At 59.7% G+C, this 19010-nt stretch overlaps 1 protein-coding gene across 18 annotated transcripts in view; it reads right to left on the bottom strand.

Annotated features, from left to right (window-relative positions):
• Positions 1–1093: 1093 nt before the first annotated feature.
• The window catches only part of PLEC (plectin), a 155577-nt gene continuing 137660 nt past the window's right edge, over positions 1094–19010 (bottom strand). For all 18 annotated transcript variants that reach the window (XM_039521309.1, XM_039521308.1, XM_039521310.1 and 15 more), the window contains 8 exons: positions 17233–17371; positions 16502–16858; positions 15763–15846; positions 15319–15423; positions 14983–15081; positions 9947–13327; positions 2000–9001; positions 1094–1232 (listed from right to left, as the gene is read on the bottom strand). In XM_039521309.1, the coding sequence (XP_039377243.1) occupies positions 2666–9001; positions 9947–13327; positions 14983–15081; positions 15319–15423; positions 15763–15846; positions 16502–16858; positions 17233–17371 (10501 nt within the window). In that variant the 3' untranslated portion in view covers positions 1094–1232; positions 2000–2665. The remainder of the gene's footprint in view (positions 1233–1999; positions 9002–9946; positions 13328–14982; positions 15082–15318; positions 15424–15762; positions 15847–16501; positions 16859–17232; positions 17372–19010) is intronic.

Genomic DNA, 19010 nt, shown 5'->3' with positions numbered 1-19010 from the left:
ACATGCCGTTCTTTGCCCATTGCTGGTGATGGGGGAGGGGAAAGGCCAGACAAGGGCAAGGAGTCAGGTGCCCTTGTCTGGGGAACTGGAGCTGAAGGCCCTAGAAGCCAGGGCTCGCCCAAGGGGGGAGCCCCAAGGACATGACAAGCCAGGGCTGATCCCCAGGGTGCCTTCACGGCTCTTATTGCTGCAGACAGAGGGCGGAGCACCATTCAGCCCTGGGGGGCTGCTGAGAATGGGAGCGGGCGAGACAGACTGGTGGTCACCGTGCAGTTCCTGCATTAGGCACACATGCATGCGTGAGCAGGCAGCAACGCAGCCCAGGCTCTGCGCAGACGCCCTCCCCCCAGCACTCTGCTGGGCTGCAGTTCTCCAGAGCCCCGGCCTTCAGGACCGGGGACAGAGGATCAGCTCCCAGTGCTGCGCGGGGAAGGACAGGGGCCGCCTGGAGGGGTGCTGCCCCCCACAATCTCTGACCACGCCTGCTGGACCAGTGCAAAGGGAGGGGGAATCCTCAGTGCTGTCCCACTTCCCCCCAACACTGGGGTACGGGCTCCTCGGCAGCGGGGAGGACAGTTGGAATGGACATCCAGCAACACTACAATAAAGTGAACAAAATAAAGAAAAGGGTGGGATGAGATGGGAGGATTCGTTCATGAGATGACACCATCAAACAGAGCCAAGCAAGCTGCACAGATTCGCTCACCCAAACCCCATCTGTCCACATCTCTCGCCCTCCCCCAGCAAGCTAGCACCTTCTCTCCGTTAGCCCCTTCAGACTACATAAAACACCCCTGACACCGTGAGCCACTGACTGGTAACACGACAGGAGAGCTCACGTCACTGCAGACAACGGGAGCTGCAGGCGCTCAGAACCGATTCAGTGTGGAACTGTAGGTTATTTTACCCCAAGCCCTCCTGAGAGCAAAGCAACAGGCACAAGCTAGTTCGCGTGGAACCAGCCCACCTTCAAACTGCTCCAATGCATGTCAACACTCCAGTGCTCCAAAGTCTGGGGAACACAGTTTCCAGCCCTAGATTTGCAGAAGCCTGGGCTCCAAATGCAGAGACTCAAAAGAGGTTGGAGTTACCTGTGTGGAGGAGTACAGCCGAGGAGCTGCTGAGTCCGGGGCTCCCCGGGAACTGATCCAGGACTTGCTAACGTCAGAGACCCAGCTAAGGAATTCTCCCAGTGGCAGGGGGACTTCTTTGGTGGGACTGGAAAAAGATGTCTGACAGAGAGAGAGAACATCATTACGGGTGGGAAAACATGGGAGAGGAATGAAGAGGGAAAGAAATCAAGGTGAGAAAGGAAAGTAAGAACCGGAGTTTTAACAAAGTCAGCACCTCCACGCTGCTGTGCTGGACTACGACCCCCTCTGAGCAAGGCAGACCTTGAAACTTGCAGCTGCTATCAAGCCTCTTGCTTTGGATCCAAGGTCAGACATTCTGCAAAGGGGAAGGGGTGTGTCTGGCAGGCTTCCACCACAGCTGGCATGACTAGATGACCTCCTGAGGTCCCTTCCAACCCTGAGATTCTATGACCTGTGGGCAGAAACCTTGCGTGCGTGCACGTGTGCACACAGAGACCAGGGCTGGTTTGTCAAGGCACTGGGTCAGCCCGGGCTGCCAGGCAGGCAGGGGGGTTCTGATAAATACCTGTCAATTCATTAGTCTAATGATTCACTCTAAGAAATCAGCCTTGTACAGGGCACTTCCCAGATACACGGCGAGAGACAGAGACAGACAGACAGACACATGCAGGCATCGCCACCGGCTACCAGCAGCACACGGCAATGTAAGATTCCCCCGGTTATTTGGGCCAGACAAGCAAAGCACGATGGAATGCGTCAGAGCGAACAAGCAGGCTGGAGGAGGAGGCGCAGATGCAAAGTAAAACCTCTTGGGGGGTGAAGCTGTGGAGCAGAGAGGCAGGCAGATCCATCCCCATGGCAGCAGGCTCTGTGAAAGCATAGACACAGCCCCAGCATGCACTTACAGGCTGAGTGCTGAGTCCACAGCGGCTGTGGGGAGGTTCTGGGAGGCAGGCTGAGGAGCTCTTGGGAGGAGGCAGGTAGCAGACAGCAGCCTCCTCCTCCGCCCTGCCAAAGGGCAGCAGAAAGGATCCAGGCAACGGCTCCAGAGCTGGTGTGCAGAGCGCTGCGAGGGACGGTGTGGTCAGTCCACGGTCACAGTCTCTTTTCACGGGAAGAGGGGAGGGCAGCAGGTCTAGGAGCTGGGGACAGTATCCTCTCCTCCTCTGGGGATGGCATGGCATGAAGCTGGCAGAGTTAATAAAAAAGTCACTAGCTGGTTAGGATCAAAACTGTCGGCAGGTTCCGCCGGGCTGTGGGAGCGGCTCGGTGGTGGCTCGTTTCGGCTACTCTGCAGATGGTACGAACCGACGCAAGCTCCTGGGTTACTGAGCTGGAGGGGTGTGTTCTCTCTCTCATCGCTAAATATACAAATACTGTCCCAACAATCATATATATTAATATATATTAGTCTTGTCTTTTTGGTTAAACTTTAGGCACTGCTTTGGAAGAACATTGGGGTTTAAAAATAATAATCGGATGATTAGCCAGTAGCTTTACCACATGCAGAGCAGGATAAATGGGAAAGTTCCTCAGTGTTTTGGGGGGCCGGGGCAGGCAGGGAGGGGACTTTATGCCACTGTCAGCTGAGGCCTCTGCAGTTTGGGAAGCTTCCTGTTTGCTTCCCATCCACAGCTCCCGTTGAGGCTGGACAAGGCGAGTGTGAGTTCAGCAGCATCCACGTCGCTCTGGGGACCTGATGTGTATCTGCGTCCGTAGCTGGAGGAAGAGTAGGAAGAGGAAGAGAAGGTCATGGAGAAGCCGGAGCCGGTGGCATCAACGCTCCCTCGCCTGGAGCCTGATCTAGATCCTGTTCGGGAGCCCGATCTAGAGCCAGAGGTGGAGCCAGAGCCACTGACATTGTAGGGGCTGTAGTATCCTTTGCTGGACTGGGAGGAAGCTTCCAGCAGGCGCAGGCCTGTTCCCTCCTCAACCATGCTTCTGTCCATTGCATCCTTGTAGGAGATCTTCAGTTTCGTTTTGGGGCAGGTGAGATACTTGGAGTAGGTGTTCACATCCCGCAGCTTTTGGGCTGTGCGCGTGTCGATCGTGCCTTTCTGCAGCGCGTCATCGAGCGAGACCCGGCCTGGCACGTCGGGCTCAATCAGCCCACCCGTCAGGTACTGTACCTCCAGGAACCGCTGCCCGGCTTCGTAGTACAGCCAGCCCTTCTTTAAGGCTTGGGCGGCTGACATTTTTGTCTTGGTTCTCGGATCCTCAAAGCCATAGAAGGCCTTCTGAGCAAGGTTGATCCTGTCCACCATGATTTTGTCAACCAGGCCCTTGTTGACTGCATCAGCAACAGAGAATTTCTCCCCAGTGCTGGGGTCAATGATGCCTCCGGTGCAGGCCTGGGACTCTAGCAGCCTCTGTCCAGTGATGTTATCTACAAGATTGCGGTGCATGGCCTCCGTGATGGACACTTTCTCCAGGGTGTCCGTGTCCAGGATCCCAGCAATCGGACCGGTCTCTTCAGCAGGGTCACTCCAGGATGTCAGCTGAGCTCTCGCAGGGGCTGGGCTTACAGGGTAGGAGGAAGAGGACCCAACAGAAGATGATCTCGATCGGAAGCCGCTCACGTTTCCAGAGAGCATGTCTGCGAACTCAGTGATGGACAGGGTGCCGGAGCGATACTGGTCCAGGGCAGACTGATCAATCAGGCCCTTTGCAATCGCGTCGTCAATGTCGTACTGTCGCCCGGACCTCCTGTCAATGATCATGGACTTGACCACCCCGTCCGAGGAGGAGATGGTGATCTCTTCCCACTCACACTCTTGCTCGGAGAGCTCCAGGTAAGTCTGGTGGTCAATGAGGCCTTTGCGGTAGGCTTCATAAACTGACATCTCCTTCCCTGTCTCTGGGTCGACGATCACCACTCTGCGCTTGCGGACAGATGACTTGGACGAGGTCTTTCTCTCCCGCTTCTTCTCCTTCAGAGGGAGCAGGCACAGCCCGGTCTCCGGGTCGGTGATGCACCGCTCCATGAGCTGCAGGTAGGTCAGGTTCTCCTCGGTGTTGGGATCGAAGAAGCCCTTGGTGTCGTCGCTGGGGTCCAGGAGGATCTCGTTCATTTCCTCGTCGAACAGGCCCCGCTTGTAGGCCATCTCCACGGGCAGGCGATGGCTTTCCTCTGGATCGATAATGCCTCCTGTGGCGATCTGGGCCTCTAGCAAACGGATCCCATGATCTTTCAGGATCAGGCCCTTCTTCATGGCCTGGAAGAGGGAGATCAGTTTGCCCGAGTAGGGGTCTTTGTAACCGGTCACCGCCCTCTCCGCTGAAAGGAGCTTGTCCTTGAACTCTGGGCCCACTATGCCCATCCGCACCGCCTCCTCCACCGTCAGCTTGAGGCCCTTGATGGGGTCGACCACGTACCCAGTGGCTGCCTGGGCCTCCAGCAGCTCAAAAGCTGTGCCAGGCCGGATGATGCCTTTCTTCATGGCTTGGTACACGGAGAGCCGCTCCTTGGTGGAGTCCACGAAGACACCAGCGATGCAGCTGGTGCCCTCCAGGAACTTCTGCAGGTTTTTGGAGACTTCTTCGATGGAAGTTAAGCCCTCTTGGAGGCGCTGGGCTGTCGCTTCGTCCATGACCTGGGAGCGCACCAGCTCCTCCACGCTGATCTGCTTCCTAAGGCCCCGGAAGGTCAGCTTCCTGGTGTCACACAGGGGCAGCAGCAGCTGGCCGTTGTTCTCATCCTTCCGGCACCGCTTGAGGAGCTGCAGGTAGCTGAGCTGCTCGTCTGTGGAGGGGTCCACGTAGCTCCGGACTTCGCTGGGTTCCGAGATCCTGTCACAAGTCTCCTTGCTGAAGAAGCCACGCTGATAGGCGACCTCCAGGGGCAGGTGGAACCCCAGGAACGGGTCGATGATGCCACCAGTGGCTAGCTGAGCATCCAGCAGCCGGAGGGCTTCCTCGGCGGGGATCAGATCCTTCTTCATGGCCTGGAAGAGCGAGATCTTCTGCTCGCTGTACGGGTCCCTGTAGCCAGTCACAGCTCTCTCTGCGGACAGCAGCCGGTCGTGGATTTCCGGCCCCACCACTCCTTTCCTGACAGCTTCGTCTACCGTCAGCATCTCATTCTTTATGGGGTCAATCATGAAGCCAGTGGCAGCCTGGGCCTCCAGCAGGGAGCGGGCTACCTCAGGGCTGATCAGCCCTTTCTTCAGGGCCTGATAGACACTGAGCTTCTGCTTGGTGGAGGGGATGTAGATGCCAGCTATGCAGCCGGTTCCATACAGGTATTTCCAGATGGTCTCCATCTCCAGGATCTCTCGGATGGTCTTGGAGCCCTGCTTCAGCAGGTTATATATCTCCAGGGAGATGATCCTGGCCTCATAGAGGTCATCGGCAGTGATCCGGCGCCGGACAAAGTTGTAGGAGGTTAGGTCCTGCTGCCGGACGATCTCTGTCTTCTCGATGATCTCAATGATGATGATGATCATGCGCTCCTTGGTCACCTGGCCGGAGCGGAACTCCTCCATCAGCCGCTTCCGCTGCTCCTCGGGGATGAGGTCTGACTGCATGATCTCCCACAGGGACATGGAGGAACCGGCCATGCTGCCCACGGGGATGCTGACCTGCGTTTCCTCAAATGCTTTCCGGGTCTCTGCCTCCGTGTACACGTGGGTCGTCTCCACCATGGTGGGCTTCTCCGGCTGCTTCAGGGGCAGGAGGTACAGGCCGGTCTCGGGGTCCTCTATGCACCTCTCCTTTAGCTGCAGGTAGGTGAGGTTCTCCTGCGTGTTGGGGTCGAAGAAGCCCTTGGTGTCGTCGCTGGGGTCAGAGAGGATCCGGTTCATCTCTTGGTCGAAGTAGCCCCGCTTGTAAGCCACCTCCACGGGGAGGCGGTGACTGTGCACGGGGTCGATGATGCCGCCGGTGGCCACCTGGGCCTCCAGCAGGCGGATGCCGTGGTCCTTGAGGATCAGCCCCTTCTTCATGGCTTCAAAGAGGGAGATGGTGTTCCCAGAGTAGGGGTCCTTGTACCCAGTGACGGCCTTCTCCGCGGAGAGCAGCTTCTCATGGAGCTCCGGCCCAACGAGACCAGCTTTCACAGCCTCGTTGACAGACAGTTTTTGGTTCCTTTCGGGGTCGACCATGAACCCACTGGCTGCCTGAGCTTCCATCAGGGTGACAGCGGTGCTTGGCCTCAGCAGGTTTCTCTTCATGGCCTCGTAGAGGTTCAGTTTCTCCTTCGTGTCTTCCATGTAGATGCCAGCGATGCAGTCGCTGCCCCGCAGGAACCTCTTCACAGAGTCCGTCTCAGAGAGGTCTTTCACCGACTTCTTACCTTCCTTGAGCTGCTCGTACTGGGCTTTGCTAAGGACCCTGGACTCCAGCAGCTCGCTAGCAGGCACAGGTGCTCGGAGGCCGCTGAACATCAGCTTCTCCTGCTTCTTGGTCTCCGTTTCCTCAATGATGGTGATCATTATCTTGATGATCTTCTCAATGGTGACCTTGCCAGTCTTGTACTGTCGCAGCAGCTCCCTCCTTTGCTCCTCGGTGAAATACTCAGAGTGGATCAGCTCCCAGATCGTCACTGTCCTGCCCTTCAGGCTGCCAGCTGGCACCTCCAGGGTTGCCTTGTCCAAGGACTCCTTCGCCTGGCTGTCAGTGTAGACCTCCTCCTGCTGTGACCGGATGGCCTGGTCTGAGAGGGGCAGCAGGTAGAGGCCGGTCTGCTTATCCGGTCGGCATCTCTTCTGCAGCTGGGCGTAGGTGAGGTTCTCCTGGGTGTTGGGGTCGTAGAAGGCCTTGGTGTCGTCGCTGGGAGTGGACAGGGCCTTGTTTGTCTCCTCGTCGAAGTAGCCCCGCTTACAGGCAACCTCGAGCGGCAGACGGTGGCTGTTCACAGGGTCCACTATGCCACCGGTGGCCAGCTGGACGTCCAGCAGGCGGAGCCCGATATCGCTGGGGATCAGGCCTTTCCTTAGTGCTTGGAACAGGGAGACGGTCTGTCCGGTGTACGGGTCTTTGTAGCCAGTCACAGCCTTCTCTGCAGACAGCAGCTTCTCATGGAACTCTGGCCCGACAATCCCAGCTCTCACTGCCTCGTCCACCGAGAGCTTCTCGTTCCGAACGGGATCGATGATGTACCCCGTGCCTGCCTGGGCCTCCAGCAGCGGCAGGGCAGCCTCTGGCTTCAGCAGGTTTTTCTTCAGGGCGTCACAGAGCGTGAACTTCTGCCCAGTCGACTCCACCAGGACGCCAGCAACGGTGTCGGTGCCCTTCAGATACCTCTTTATGGCTTCTGCATCAGCCACGTCCTTCACAGACTTCTTGCCCTGGTGCAGCTGGTTGTAGAGATCTTTGTCAATGATTTTGCTCTCCAGCAGCTCGGCGGCAGGGACGGCCGCGCGGAGCCCTTCAAAGCACAGCTGGCTCTTCTTCTCACTCTCTTCCATTACGGTGATGACGATCTTGATGATCTTCTCCACGGTGATCTTGCCAGTCTTGTACTGCCGGAGCAGGTCTCGCCTCTGCTCCTCGGTAAAGTATTCTGAGTTGATGATCTCCCAGATGGTCACGGTCTTTCCTTTGAACGTGCCGAAGGGGGCAGACACCGTGGCCTTCTTGAAGACATCTTTGGCCTCTTGATCCGTGCAGGCCAGGTCCCCTCCTTTGGCTGCTCTGTCGGTGAGCGGCAAGAGGAGAAGTCCAGTCTCAGGGTCAGTCATGCATCTCTCCATCAGCTGCAGGTAGGTGAGGTTCTCGTGCGTGTTGGGGTCGAAGAAGCCCTTGGTGTCGTCTGTGGGGTCTGACAGGGTCTGGTTCATCTCTTCGTCGAAGTAGCCCCGCTTGTAGGCAGCGTCCACGGGCAGGCGGTGGCTGTGCACGGGGTCGATGATGCCGCCGGTGGCGATCTGGGCCTCCAGCAGGCGGATGCCGTGGTCTTGGACAATGAGGTCTTTTGTCATGGCCTGGAAGAGGGAGATCTTGTCTCCGGTGTAGGGGTCTCTGTACCCGGTCACCGCCCTCTCGGCAGACAGCATTTTATTGTGCAGCTCTGGTCCAATTACTCCTTCTTTCACAGCCTCGTTTACAGAGAGCCTCTTGTTTCTCACTGGGTCAATGATGAAGCCAGAGGCAGCTTGTGCTTCCAGGAGGATGAGTGCCGTGCCTGGGCTCAGCAGTTGTTTCTTCATGGCCTTGTAGATGCTCATCTTCTCGTTGGTGGGTTTAATGAGCAAGCCGGCGATGCTGCTCCGGCCCTGCAGGTATTTCCTGAGGTCATCCCTCTGCGCAAGCTCAGTCACAGTCACCGTCCCTTTCACCAACTTGTCTAAGATCTCTTTGCCCAGGATGCCGGCCTCAACCAGCTTCTCCGCAGACACCTTCTGCCGGATGCCATCAAATGCAAACTCCGGCTCCCCATTCTGAGCCAGGCCATCCACGGCGTCTCTGCCATTGGGCACTGCTTTGGTCGGAGTCAGCTGGGTAGGCAAAATCACTGCATCCTCGGGAATGTCGTCTGTTTGGATCATGATCTCTCGAGTCTGGGCCAGCGCAGCCCTATGCTCCTCTTGTAGCTGTTCCAGTTTCTCCCTTAGCTTCTGGTTTTCCTCTGCAAGGAGTTTCTCTTGCTGCTGCCGCTGCTTTTCCAGCTGCTGTAGCTCCTCCTGCTTATGCTGGACATTTTTCTCCGCCTCTTTCTGCTTCTTCTTTGCATCGTCCAAGGTGGCCTTCAGCTGCTGTTTCTCCTGCTCCATCTGCTTCTGCTGCCGCTCCTGCTCTGCCTTCAGGTTCTCAGCTTTGTTCATCTCATCTTTGAAGAGTTTCTCCAGCTTAGCTTTCTCTTCCTCAATGAACCTCTCTTTCTGAAGCAGGCTATCCTTCTCCGTTAAGAAGCTCTGCTGGAGTATCTGAGTCTCCTGACGGAGCTGCTCCTGCTGAGCCGTCTGTATCTGGAGCAGGGAAACAAAGAAACATCTCTTAGACCAAAACCCACTTAACCCCAAATAGAGACCATAAAAACCTGGTGCGGACAGGGATAACCGTTAGCGGGAGGGCGCTAGCAGGAAAACGCTTGGGGTATAGCAGCAAGTCGTATTACAGGCTAGTACCTTGGGCTTATGTTAGCAGGTACATGGGCCGGCCTCCTGCGGTGCATGAGTGTTGGTGAGGTGGGGTGGGAAGCGGAGGGGGAGTTTGGGCATCACTGCACTCTAGACTGGATTCAAGAAGCAGGAGAGGGTCACTGTTCTTCTGTTGGGGTCAACAAAGCTAGTCATGCCCCATGATGCATCCCAAGGAGCAGAGTCAATGTCCATAATGGCCAAGGACCTTAGAGTCACCGTCTGTGCCTGGTGCTAAGGGAGTGGACATGCGGTGCCTCCAGGAGAACGGCACCAGACTACAGGTCATACTGCAGCTGGAGCCTTAGCCCTGCACACGCGTGTGAGCTGTGTGCGTGCGCTCACGGGAACTGCAGGAGCAAGGCTGAGAGTCTGGGTCCGTGGAGCAGAGACTTGGTGCCTTGGGGGAGGTTTTCTAGAGCACTCCCGTGACCCGGGAGCACAAGTCCCCCGAGAGCCGATGGCACTTGTGTTGCTAAACCATGGAGGTGCTTTTGAAAATCCTCCCCTTGTCTGTGCCCCTGTCCCCTCTGACACTGCACCCGTAACAACCCTGGGAGCTCGGCTGACGCCAGGCTGAGGGCAGCCCAGGTGGGGTATGGAGGGTTGTCGGTTACTAAGGGAACCGTGGACCCTGGCTGGCAATCAGCTGTCCGAGCAGAGGAGCTCCACGCTGGCTGTCCCAAGGCTGCCGTTCTGCGTGGTGAGGACACTGAGGGGAGGGTGCCCCCCAGCATGAACATGCCCGCAAGGGGGGAACAGGGAAATCAGTACCTCTTCTGATCTCTGCTGCAGCAGCTCCGCCTCCCGCTTCAGCTTCTCCTTCTCCCGCTCCAGCTCAGCGATCGCTCTCTTCAGATTCTCCGCATCCCTGTCGCTTTGCTGCCTCTGGATCTCCAGCGTGTGGACCAGCGTCATCTTCTCTTGGGTGGTCAGCTCCGTCTTGTGCAGCTTCTCACTGATCTCCTCCGCCTGCTTCTTGAACCGCTTCGCGTCCTCCTCTGCCTTGGCCTGGGCCATGCTCATCTCCGTCACGTGCAGCTTGAGGCGCTCGGCCTCGGCCATGATCTCCAGCTGCCGCTTGCGCTCAGCCTCCAGGAGTTTCTGGAAGCCCTCGGTCTCCTCAGTCAGGCGCTGCTGCATCTGCTCTTTGTCCTCCTGGAGCTTCTTGGCGTGCTCCTGAGCTAGGTCCTTCTGCCTCTGCAGCATCTCTGCCTCCGCCTTCAGCCGCGTGGCCTCCTGCACTGCCTGCATCTTCTCCTTCAGCATCTTCTCAGCCAGCGCCCGCTGCTGCGCCAGGTCGTCCTCCGCCAGCTTCCGCATGCGGGCGGCCTCCTGCGCCTCCACACTCAGGCGAGCAGCCTCCTCCGCCACGAGCTTCATCTTCTCAGCCTCCTCCACCAGGAACTTCTGGGTGTTGTCCTTGTCCTTCAGGATCAGCACCTTGTTCTCCTCCTCAATCCGGGTCTTCAGTTTGATCAGCTCCTCCATCTGGATCTTCACCTTGAAGAGCTCTTCCTCCACCTGGGCCTTCTGCCTCATGGCGTCCATCACCTCCTCCTTCAGCCGCTGCAGCTCCTCGTCCAGGATATTCTTTTGGTGGTCCGTCTCCTCCAGCTGCAGCTTGACCTTGGTCAGCTCCTGCTCCACTTGGGCCTTCTGCCTCAGCGTCTGCTCTGCAAACTTCTTGTGCTTTTCCATGTCGGCGTCAGCCAGCTGCTTTTGCTTCAGAGCCGCCTGCTCAGCTTGGGCCCGCTTAGCCGCCTCCAGCTCAGCCTCCTTCCTGAGCTTCTCAGCCTCCTCCTGGGCTCTGGCTTTGGCCTGAGCCTCCTCCTCAGCTCGCTGCTTCAGACGCTCTGCCTCCTCCACCTGCTGCCGGGACAGGGTCGCATCCTGCTCAGCCTTGACACGTGCAAACTCTGCCTCCTCTGCCGCTTTCTTGGCCTTCTCGGCCTCTTCCCTCAGCTTGTCCAGGATGTTCTGTTCCTGGCGCCTCGTCTGCAGCAGCTCCTGCTCCTTCTGCTGCACAGTAGCCAGGTGGGCCTTCTCCTCGGCCTGAATTCTCTTCTGAGCTGCTTCCTGGGCCAGCTGGATCTGCCTTTCTGACTCCTTTTCCGCCAGCTCCTTCTGCCTCTTGGCCTCCTCCACTTTGGCTTTCAGGCGCTCCACCTCGTCCAGGGCCACCTTGCGCTGCCGGGCGGCTTCCTGCTCCGCAGCCAGGATCTTCTTCACCTTCTCCTCGGCCTCCCTGCGGCGGTTCTCCTCCTCCAGGGCCAGCTGCCGCTGCTTCTCAGCCTCCTGCTCGGCCTTCTCCTTGCTGCGCTGGATCTCCTCCGCGCTGCTCTTGATCTTGCTGAGCTCCAGCTCCAGGTCTGTCTTGCCCGCCGATGCCTTCTCAAAGCTGATCTTGAGGATGCGGATCTCCTCCTCGATGATGCGCCGCTGCTTCAGTGTATCATCCACAATGCTCTTCTGCCGCCCCAGCTCGGTGTCAGAGGACTTCTTCAGCAGGGTGATCTTCTCCTCAATGTCCTGCTTGTGCTGGGCTGCCTGCTCCTCCAGCAGCTTGCGCTGGTAGGCCTCGTCCTCCGCCAGCCGCCTCAGACGCTCGTTCTCCGCCTCCTTCTCCTTCAGGGCGATCTCTGCTTCCGTCTTCTGCCGGGAGGCCTCACTGATGGCGGCCAGTTTCTCCTTCAGGATCCTCTCGGCCTCAGCTCGCTGCCGGGCCGCCTCCTCCTCGGCCAGCTGCCGCTGCCGCTTGGCCTCCTCTGACAGGACGCGCAGCCGAGCCGCCTCCTCGGCCAGCTCCCGTAGCTTGCTGGCCTCGGCTTCCAGTTTCTGCTTGGACTTCTCGCTGGTAGAACGGGAATCCTCCTCGGCCTTGGCCTTGTTCTGCAAGAGGATCTCCATCTCGGCACGCAGCTTGGCCAGCTCCTCCTCCACCTCCTTCCTCTTATGAATGGCCTCACTGATCTCATTCTTCAGGCGGAAGAGCTCCTCTTCCAGCAGCAGGCGTTGCTGCTCCCGGTTCTCCATCTCCGCCTTCAGCCGGATCAGCTCTTGCTCAGCCGAGAACTTCTGCTGGGCGGTGCCCTCTGCCAGCTTCCTCTGCTTCTCCAGCTCCTCCTCAGCCAGCTCCTTCTGCCGCAGGGCAGACTCCTCCATCTTCGCCCTCTTCCTGGCCTCCCTCTCTGCATCCTCCTTCTGCTTCTCGGCTTCCTCCTGAGCCAGGGTCTTCTTGTGAGCCACCTCCTCTGCCTGCAGCCGGAGGCGCAGGGCCTCGTTCGCCTTCTGCCGCCATTTCTCCAGCTCCTTCTCTGCCTCCTCCCTGGATGTCTCTGCCTCCAGCTGCTGCCTCCTCAGGCGCTCTGCCTCCTCCTGCAAATGGGTGACTGTGATGTGCTCCTGCTTCAGGGACATCTCCAGCTGGGCTGTCTTCTCTGCGAAGGACAGGCGCTTGCTCTGCAGCTCGGTCTCTGCGCTCTTCTGCGCCATTTCCTGAGCCACTTGGATCTGCCGCTCCTTCTCCAGCTCAGCCTGTTTCATCCTCCTCTCTGCCTCCTCCGCCTGCATGCGCAGCTTCTCCAGGTCCTCCATGGCCTTCTGTTTCTCCCGGGCCGCATTCTTCTCTGCCTGTACCTTGCGGTTCAGCTCCTCCTCCGCCTCCCGCTTCTTCTGCGTCTCTTCCTTCACCTGCTTGCGCAGGCGCTCGGCCTCCTCCTGGGCCAGCTTCTTCTGCCGCTCGGCCTCCTCGGCCCGGGCCCGCAGCTCCCGCAGCTCAGTCTCCGCACTGGACTTCTGCTTCTCAGAGGTCTCGAGCTGCAGGCGGATGATGTGGATCTCCTCCTCCACCTTCCTGCGGCTGTACTCCACCTCCTCGATCAGCTTGTCCTTGGATTTGATCTGGGTGTCCGAGTTCTGCTTCAGCTGCATCAGTTCCTGCTGGATGTTCTGCTTCTGCTGTTCGGCATCCACAGCCACCACCTCCCTCTTGGAGACCTCCTCGTGCATGCGGCGCTGCAGCTCCTGTGCCTCCCTCTCAGCCTGCGCTTTGGCTTTGGCGTGCGCCTCAGCCAGCTGCTTCTGCTTCTCCAGCTGGGCCTCCACCTCTGCCAGCCGCTTCCTCTCCTGCTCCTTCAGCTTCTCCACGGCTTTCTGGAGGGGAAAGAGTGCAGAGAAAACAAAAGGGAGAAGACGAAATCACAACGAAAAACACGGAACCAGCAGCACACACACGCCCAATGTGAGATGGTCCGGGGCAGGGGGTGGAGGATGTGGCATGGGGATGGCTTGAAGCCCCCGGTTCTCCCCGTGACTAGAGGTGGCAATGCTGGCTTCTGGAAGACATATGGCAGACAGAGGGGACACGGCACTGCTATATCTCACTTAGTACAGCTCGGGGAGGCGGGTGACGGACCGTGACACAGCAAGCGGGATGGCTGTGCGGGAAGCAGGGTGACCAACGAAGCAAGAGCAAACAATGGAGCACGAGCAAAGCCCACGGCAAATGAAGACAGGAAGCTAGCAGCTTGCACCCACCTTCACCATGCCCACTGCGGGCCTTGCCCCTGGCAGCCACCAGGGGAGCCTTCTGCCTCTGGAGGCCCCAGCCCAAAAGCAACAGCTGCAGAAAAGTACAGTGGGCTCGGGGGCGAGTGAGGAACCCAGTCAGGCTGCAGAGCCGGGAGTGCGGGGAGAGAGCGTGGGAGATACGGGACCGGCAGAGGGCAACAGAGGCACAGGGTAACCCTTTCCTCACCAGGACAGAACAGTGTGTGGAGAGAGCTTTGAGCTCTACCCTGGGCTGCCCCACTCCCAACAGCCCCGGCAAGCCGGCCCCGCAGAGCAGGAAGGAGACCTGCAAGGGCGCATGCAAACGCTGCCTTTTCCAGCAGCAGGGACGTCTGGGAGCGGATTTACAGCTGCCCGGTCTCCCCGGGGCCCTCTCGGGGGGAGGGAGAGGGAAGCGGCGACCTCGCAGGGCTCTGCCCGGCAGCAGGGCTGATCCGGAGGGCTGAGGGTGAGCAGGGTGACGTCTGCACGCTGCAGAGCTCTGACCAAGGGGCTGGTGCTTCCAGAGCCAGGGGCCCTGCTGAGCTCAGGCCCCACCCTCGCCTGTTTGCCTGGACTCTAGTGAGGTCTCCATTAGTTCCCCCGTTGGCCCGGTGAGTCGGGAGAAGGGCCCGGGGGCAGGTCCTGCAGGGGGCAGGGGCGAGGCAGGAGGCGCAGGGAGCAGGTGCTGGGAGCAGGCTGCTTGTGGCCATGTGGAGAGGTGGAGAGAGGGAGGCTGAGGAGGAGCATGCGCAGAGGGGAGTACCTGGTGCAGAAATCCCAGAGTCATCCTGGATTTTTACCCTCCATTAGATCCCAACCAACACAAACATCCCCCAAGACAAAGCACCGGCCCAGCAGCTCCTCTTCCCAGGGCGGAAATGAAGAATTAGAGAGGTTACAGCAGAGAACAAACGAGGAGCCGAGATCCCGCGGCAGGACGAGCTCCATGCTCACACAGACACTGACTGTACTAAGTGTATCTGGGAAGTGCCCTCCTAACAGCCGAGTGAGCAGAGCCCTGCAGACCCTGGCCAGCACCGGGGCAGGGCTGAGGCAGCAGAGCCCTCGGTCAGTATCAATTTGCTGTACCCAGAGCCAGCCGCCAGATCAGCACAGGGTTAGAGGCCTGGGCTGGGCATTAGTGATGCGGGACGGGTATTAACATGGACCATGTTCCTTGTTGTTATGGAAGGCGCGAGACCAACGCAGCTAGATGCATGCCAGGCCCTGGGCCGCCCCCGCCCCCGCTCTCCTACCTCCTCCTCCTCCAGCCGCCGCAGGGTCTCGCTGATGAACTTAATGTACTGGCTGGTGAGAGTGGTCAGCTCGCTGTACTGCGTCCGCAGGTCCACGTACTGCAGCCAGGAAACACAGGTCAGTGGGTGCCTCCGAGGCAGGGCAACCCCCTCCCATGGGATCCCTGGCGCCAGACACCAGGGACTGACCCAGGCGTGGCCCGCCAGTCCCCAGGCCTGCACGTAGAGGAGGGCTGCAGCCCTCAGCTCAGGTCCAGAGGCAGCTCCTCACCACAGGCCCAGCTGCCCCCGCTCTGCCCTGCACTGGCCCCTGCTGCTCCAGGGAGCCCCCCTCACCTCCTGGATGACGCTGTCAGACGCAGACTGCACTTTGGGTTTCTTGGCTGGGGAAGCCACGGGTTCCACCTGGGCTTTGTACGTCACCAACTGCAGCTCATAATCCTGGGGAGAAGAGCCCATGTCAGAGACTGGCAGAGACCCAGGAGCCAGCGACCCCCTCCACAGGCTCCGCAGGATCCCAGCCTGCACCCGCAGCCTGGGGCTCTGCTAGGGAGAAACCTCGTCTCCTGGGACATACGAGTACCCTGGCTCCCGCTGAGCCACCGGGCCGTGATGGGAGCGAACTCCGCCCAGGCCAGCTCTGCTGCCATGTTAAATCCTAACCCAGCCCGGCGCCAGCCGCCTGAGCCAGCGCTCCTGCTGCAGAGCCTGCGGGCAGAGGGCTCAGCCTGGCAGGCCAGGAAGCAGCGTGGGATTGTGGGAGGAGCCTCAGGCCCGCACCTTGATGGCGTCGATGTACTGCTTGGCATATCTCTGGCACTCGTCCACCTTCTCCCGGTTCCGGTCGCACTCCTCCAAGAGTTTCTGGGGAGAGACAACTCATGAACACCGCAGCCCCTACTCCGGGGCATCCTCACCCCTCGGCTCCAGGCAGCCCCCGGGGGGCGAGCCACCCAGGCCAATGGGCAGCCAGAGAGAAAAGCAGCTAGCGGAACAGAATCCTGCCACTGCTGGCTTTCATTGCCCCGTGCCAGCAAGCCACCAGCTCCCCTGCCCCATGCGCCCCTGGGGGCGTCCCCGCTGGGCACCCTGTCGCAGGTGTCCCTGCCAGGCGCCCTGTCGCTGGCGTCCCTGCTGGGTATCCTGTCACTGGCGTCCCTGGGGGCGTCCCCGCCGGGCGCCCCGTCGCTGGCGTCCCTGGGGGGCGTCCCTGTCGGGCGCCCCGTCGCTGGCGTCCCTGGGGGGCGCCCCGTCGCTGGCGTCCCTGGGGGGCGTCCCTGCCGGGCGCCCCGTCGCTGGCGTCCCTGGGTCCCTGCCGGGCGCCCTGTCGGGAGCCCTGTCGCTGGCGTCCCCGGGGGGTGTCCCTGCCGGGCGCCCCGTCACTGGCGTCCCTGGGTCCCTGCAGGGCGCCCTATCGGGAGCCCTGTCGCTGGCGTCCCTGGGGGGCGTCCCTGCCGGGTGCCCCGTCGCTGGCGTCCCTGGGGGGCGTCCCTGCTGGGCGCCCTGTCGCTGGCGTTACCTTCTCCTGCAGGAGCTGCTCCCGCACACTCTTGCTGTCCGTGACGGGCACCGACTGGATCTGCTCCTGCCTTTGCTTGGCGTCCTGGATCCACCGGATGAGCCATTCGTAGCTCTCGTGGTAGTAGCGCTGCTGACGGCCCAGCTGCTGCAGCTCGCGCTGGCGCAGGTCGATCTGGGTCAGCACGGCCTGCCAGCGCTCCAGGAGCTGCTGGATCCGCTCCCGGTACCGGTCCAGGTCCACGTCCCGCTCGCTGTGGCCTCTCACCATCCGCTCATTGACGTCCTTGGCCTTGTCCAGGTCTGACTGCAGGGTGCTGAAGAGGGGCTGGTGCCCTTCCACCTGCCCACGCAGCCTCTGTGGCACACAGGGACAGGTCAGCAAAGGGCACCTCCCTGCCCCCGCCCCGCTGCTCTGCCATCCCACCCCCGGCTGGACGCGATCGATGCTCCTGGGGAACGCAGCCCTGGTGGAGCCCCACTGCTTTTCTGGACCCGGGTCCTGGCCAGCTGCTGGGCACTGCTCCCCCCTCCAGCCAGGGCCCCGCCCTTCTCCTCACAGTGCCGCCCCAGTGCCTGCATGTGCCCCCATGCGCTCTCGGTTCTGGGGCGGGGCCCGGCCCCCCTGTGATCCACGTCTGTGTAAGAGGCACATCTGGGCTGGGGAACACCCACGCTGCACCCAAAGGACCTGATCCTGTCTGGGCAAGCGGGGGCCTCCCTGGCCGTTACCTTCAGCTCCGCCTTGTTAGCCTCCAGTTCCTTGAGGTCGGAGGGCACGGCCTGCACCTCCTTCAGCTGCTCCTCGTACCTCTGGACCAGCTCCTCCGCCCCCTGCGTGCTGCGGATCACCAGGTTGATGGTCTTCAACCTGTGGGAGGAGCAGATTAGCTCGCAGGGCAGCCAGAAGGCAGGGAACGGAAGAGACCTGTGCGGGGGGCAGGAGGGCGACCCCCAGCCCCTCTCAGCCCCTGTCCTGTGCTGAGCACTCCCACAGAGCCAGGATGGGGGCCAGCCTGGGCTGCTGGCATCGCATTGTCCCAGACCCGCCCGCTGGAACATGAGCCCCGCTAGTCTGTTCTTGACACTGGTCGGGGGCGGGGAGGGTGGCTCCCCTCCCTGGCCCCCGAAGCAAAAGGGGCTGGCTCCTGCCTTGGAGAAGGGGGGTTGGAGCCTCCCGAATGGTCTCATTTTCCCTCTCCGAATGCGCCTGAGCATTCAGCCTCCCTGCCCCCGGGCCAGGGAGCTCTCCCGGCTAATCGAGAGAGGAAACACCTCCCTGGCACGGCGCTTAGACATGCTGCAAGCAACGGGTCCCTGGGGCCCCTGCACGAAATGGGAAACACCCCACGCCTCTCCCCCTGCCGGGGCCGCAGACCAGACGGGCAAATCCTAGCCCCTGCGCCAGGCCGGGGTGTGAGGTGGGCAAACCCCAACCCCCGCCCCCGAGTCATTATTCCGTATCCCTCCCGGGACATTACTGACATGAACTGTGACCGTAGAGAACACTGTTGCAACCAAGGTCCTAGAGTGGCACCAAATCCTGTACAAAGGACGTCCAGTGAGGTGTCTGTGGAAAGGTTCTGGGTTGCTGGGGATGGTTATGCTGCCTGTGTGCAGGTGTCATGTTTGAATTTCAAGTTATAAGTATTGGCTCTGTCCTGTCTGTATTTCACACTTGTGCTGTGCTTCTGGGTGACACCCCAGACAAGCTGGTGTTAGCCCTGCCTAGCCTGCTTGATGGCCCATTAAGGACCATCAGCTACACAATTGACCCATGGAGAGAAGGCAGATCCGCCTTGTGACTCAGCAAGGCAGGGACAGGCTATGGACAGAGCTCAGGTTTTCCAGGCCATGTGCTCGGTGGCTTGTGGTTGGAACAAAGGAAGCACAAGCCACATGGCAAAAGGACTATAAAAGGCTGATGCCTCATCTCCATCTTGTCTTCAATCCTGCTTCTGACCTCTGGAGGGACTTTGCTACAAGCTGAAGCCCTGAACAAAGGACTGAATGACCCATCCCAGCGGGGGATGTTCTCCAGAGACTTGATTTGAACCTGGAGTTTATTCCATCACTGCTACAAGCCTGAACTAAGAACTTTGCCATTACTGGATGTAACTGATTCCATGTAACCAATTCTAGCTCTCATCTCTATCATTTTCCTTTTATGAATCAACCTTTAGATTTTAGATTCTAAAGGATTGGCAACAGCGTGATTTGTGGGTAAGATCTGATGTGTATATTGACCTGGGTCTGGGGCTTGGTCCTTTGGGATTGAGGGAACCTTTTCCTTTTATTGGGGTGTTGGTTTTCATAACCATTTATCCCCAGGACGAGTGCACTGGTGGTGATACTGGGAGACTGGAGTGTCTAAGGAAATTGCTTGTGTGACTTGTGGCTAGCCAGTGGGGTGAGACCGAAGTCCCCTCTGGCTGGCTGGTTTGGTTTGCCTGGGTGTGCAGAGATACCCCAGCCTGGGGCTGTCACTGCCCTGCTCTGAGCAATTTGTC

The sequence above is a fragment of the Mauremys reevesii genome, linkage group 2 (assembly GCF_016161935.1).
Source record: "Mauremys reevesii isolate NIE-2019 linkage group 2, ASM1616193v1, whole genome shotgun sequence".
Classification (NCBI taxonomy): domain Eukaryota; kingdom Metazoa; phylum Chordata; order Testudines; family Geoemydidae; genus Mauremys; species Mauremys reevesii.
This window is presented reverse-complemented; position numbering and strand designations above follow the sequence as displayed.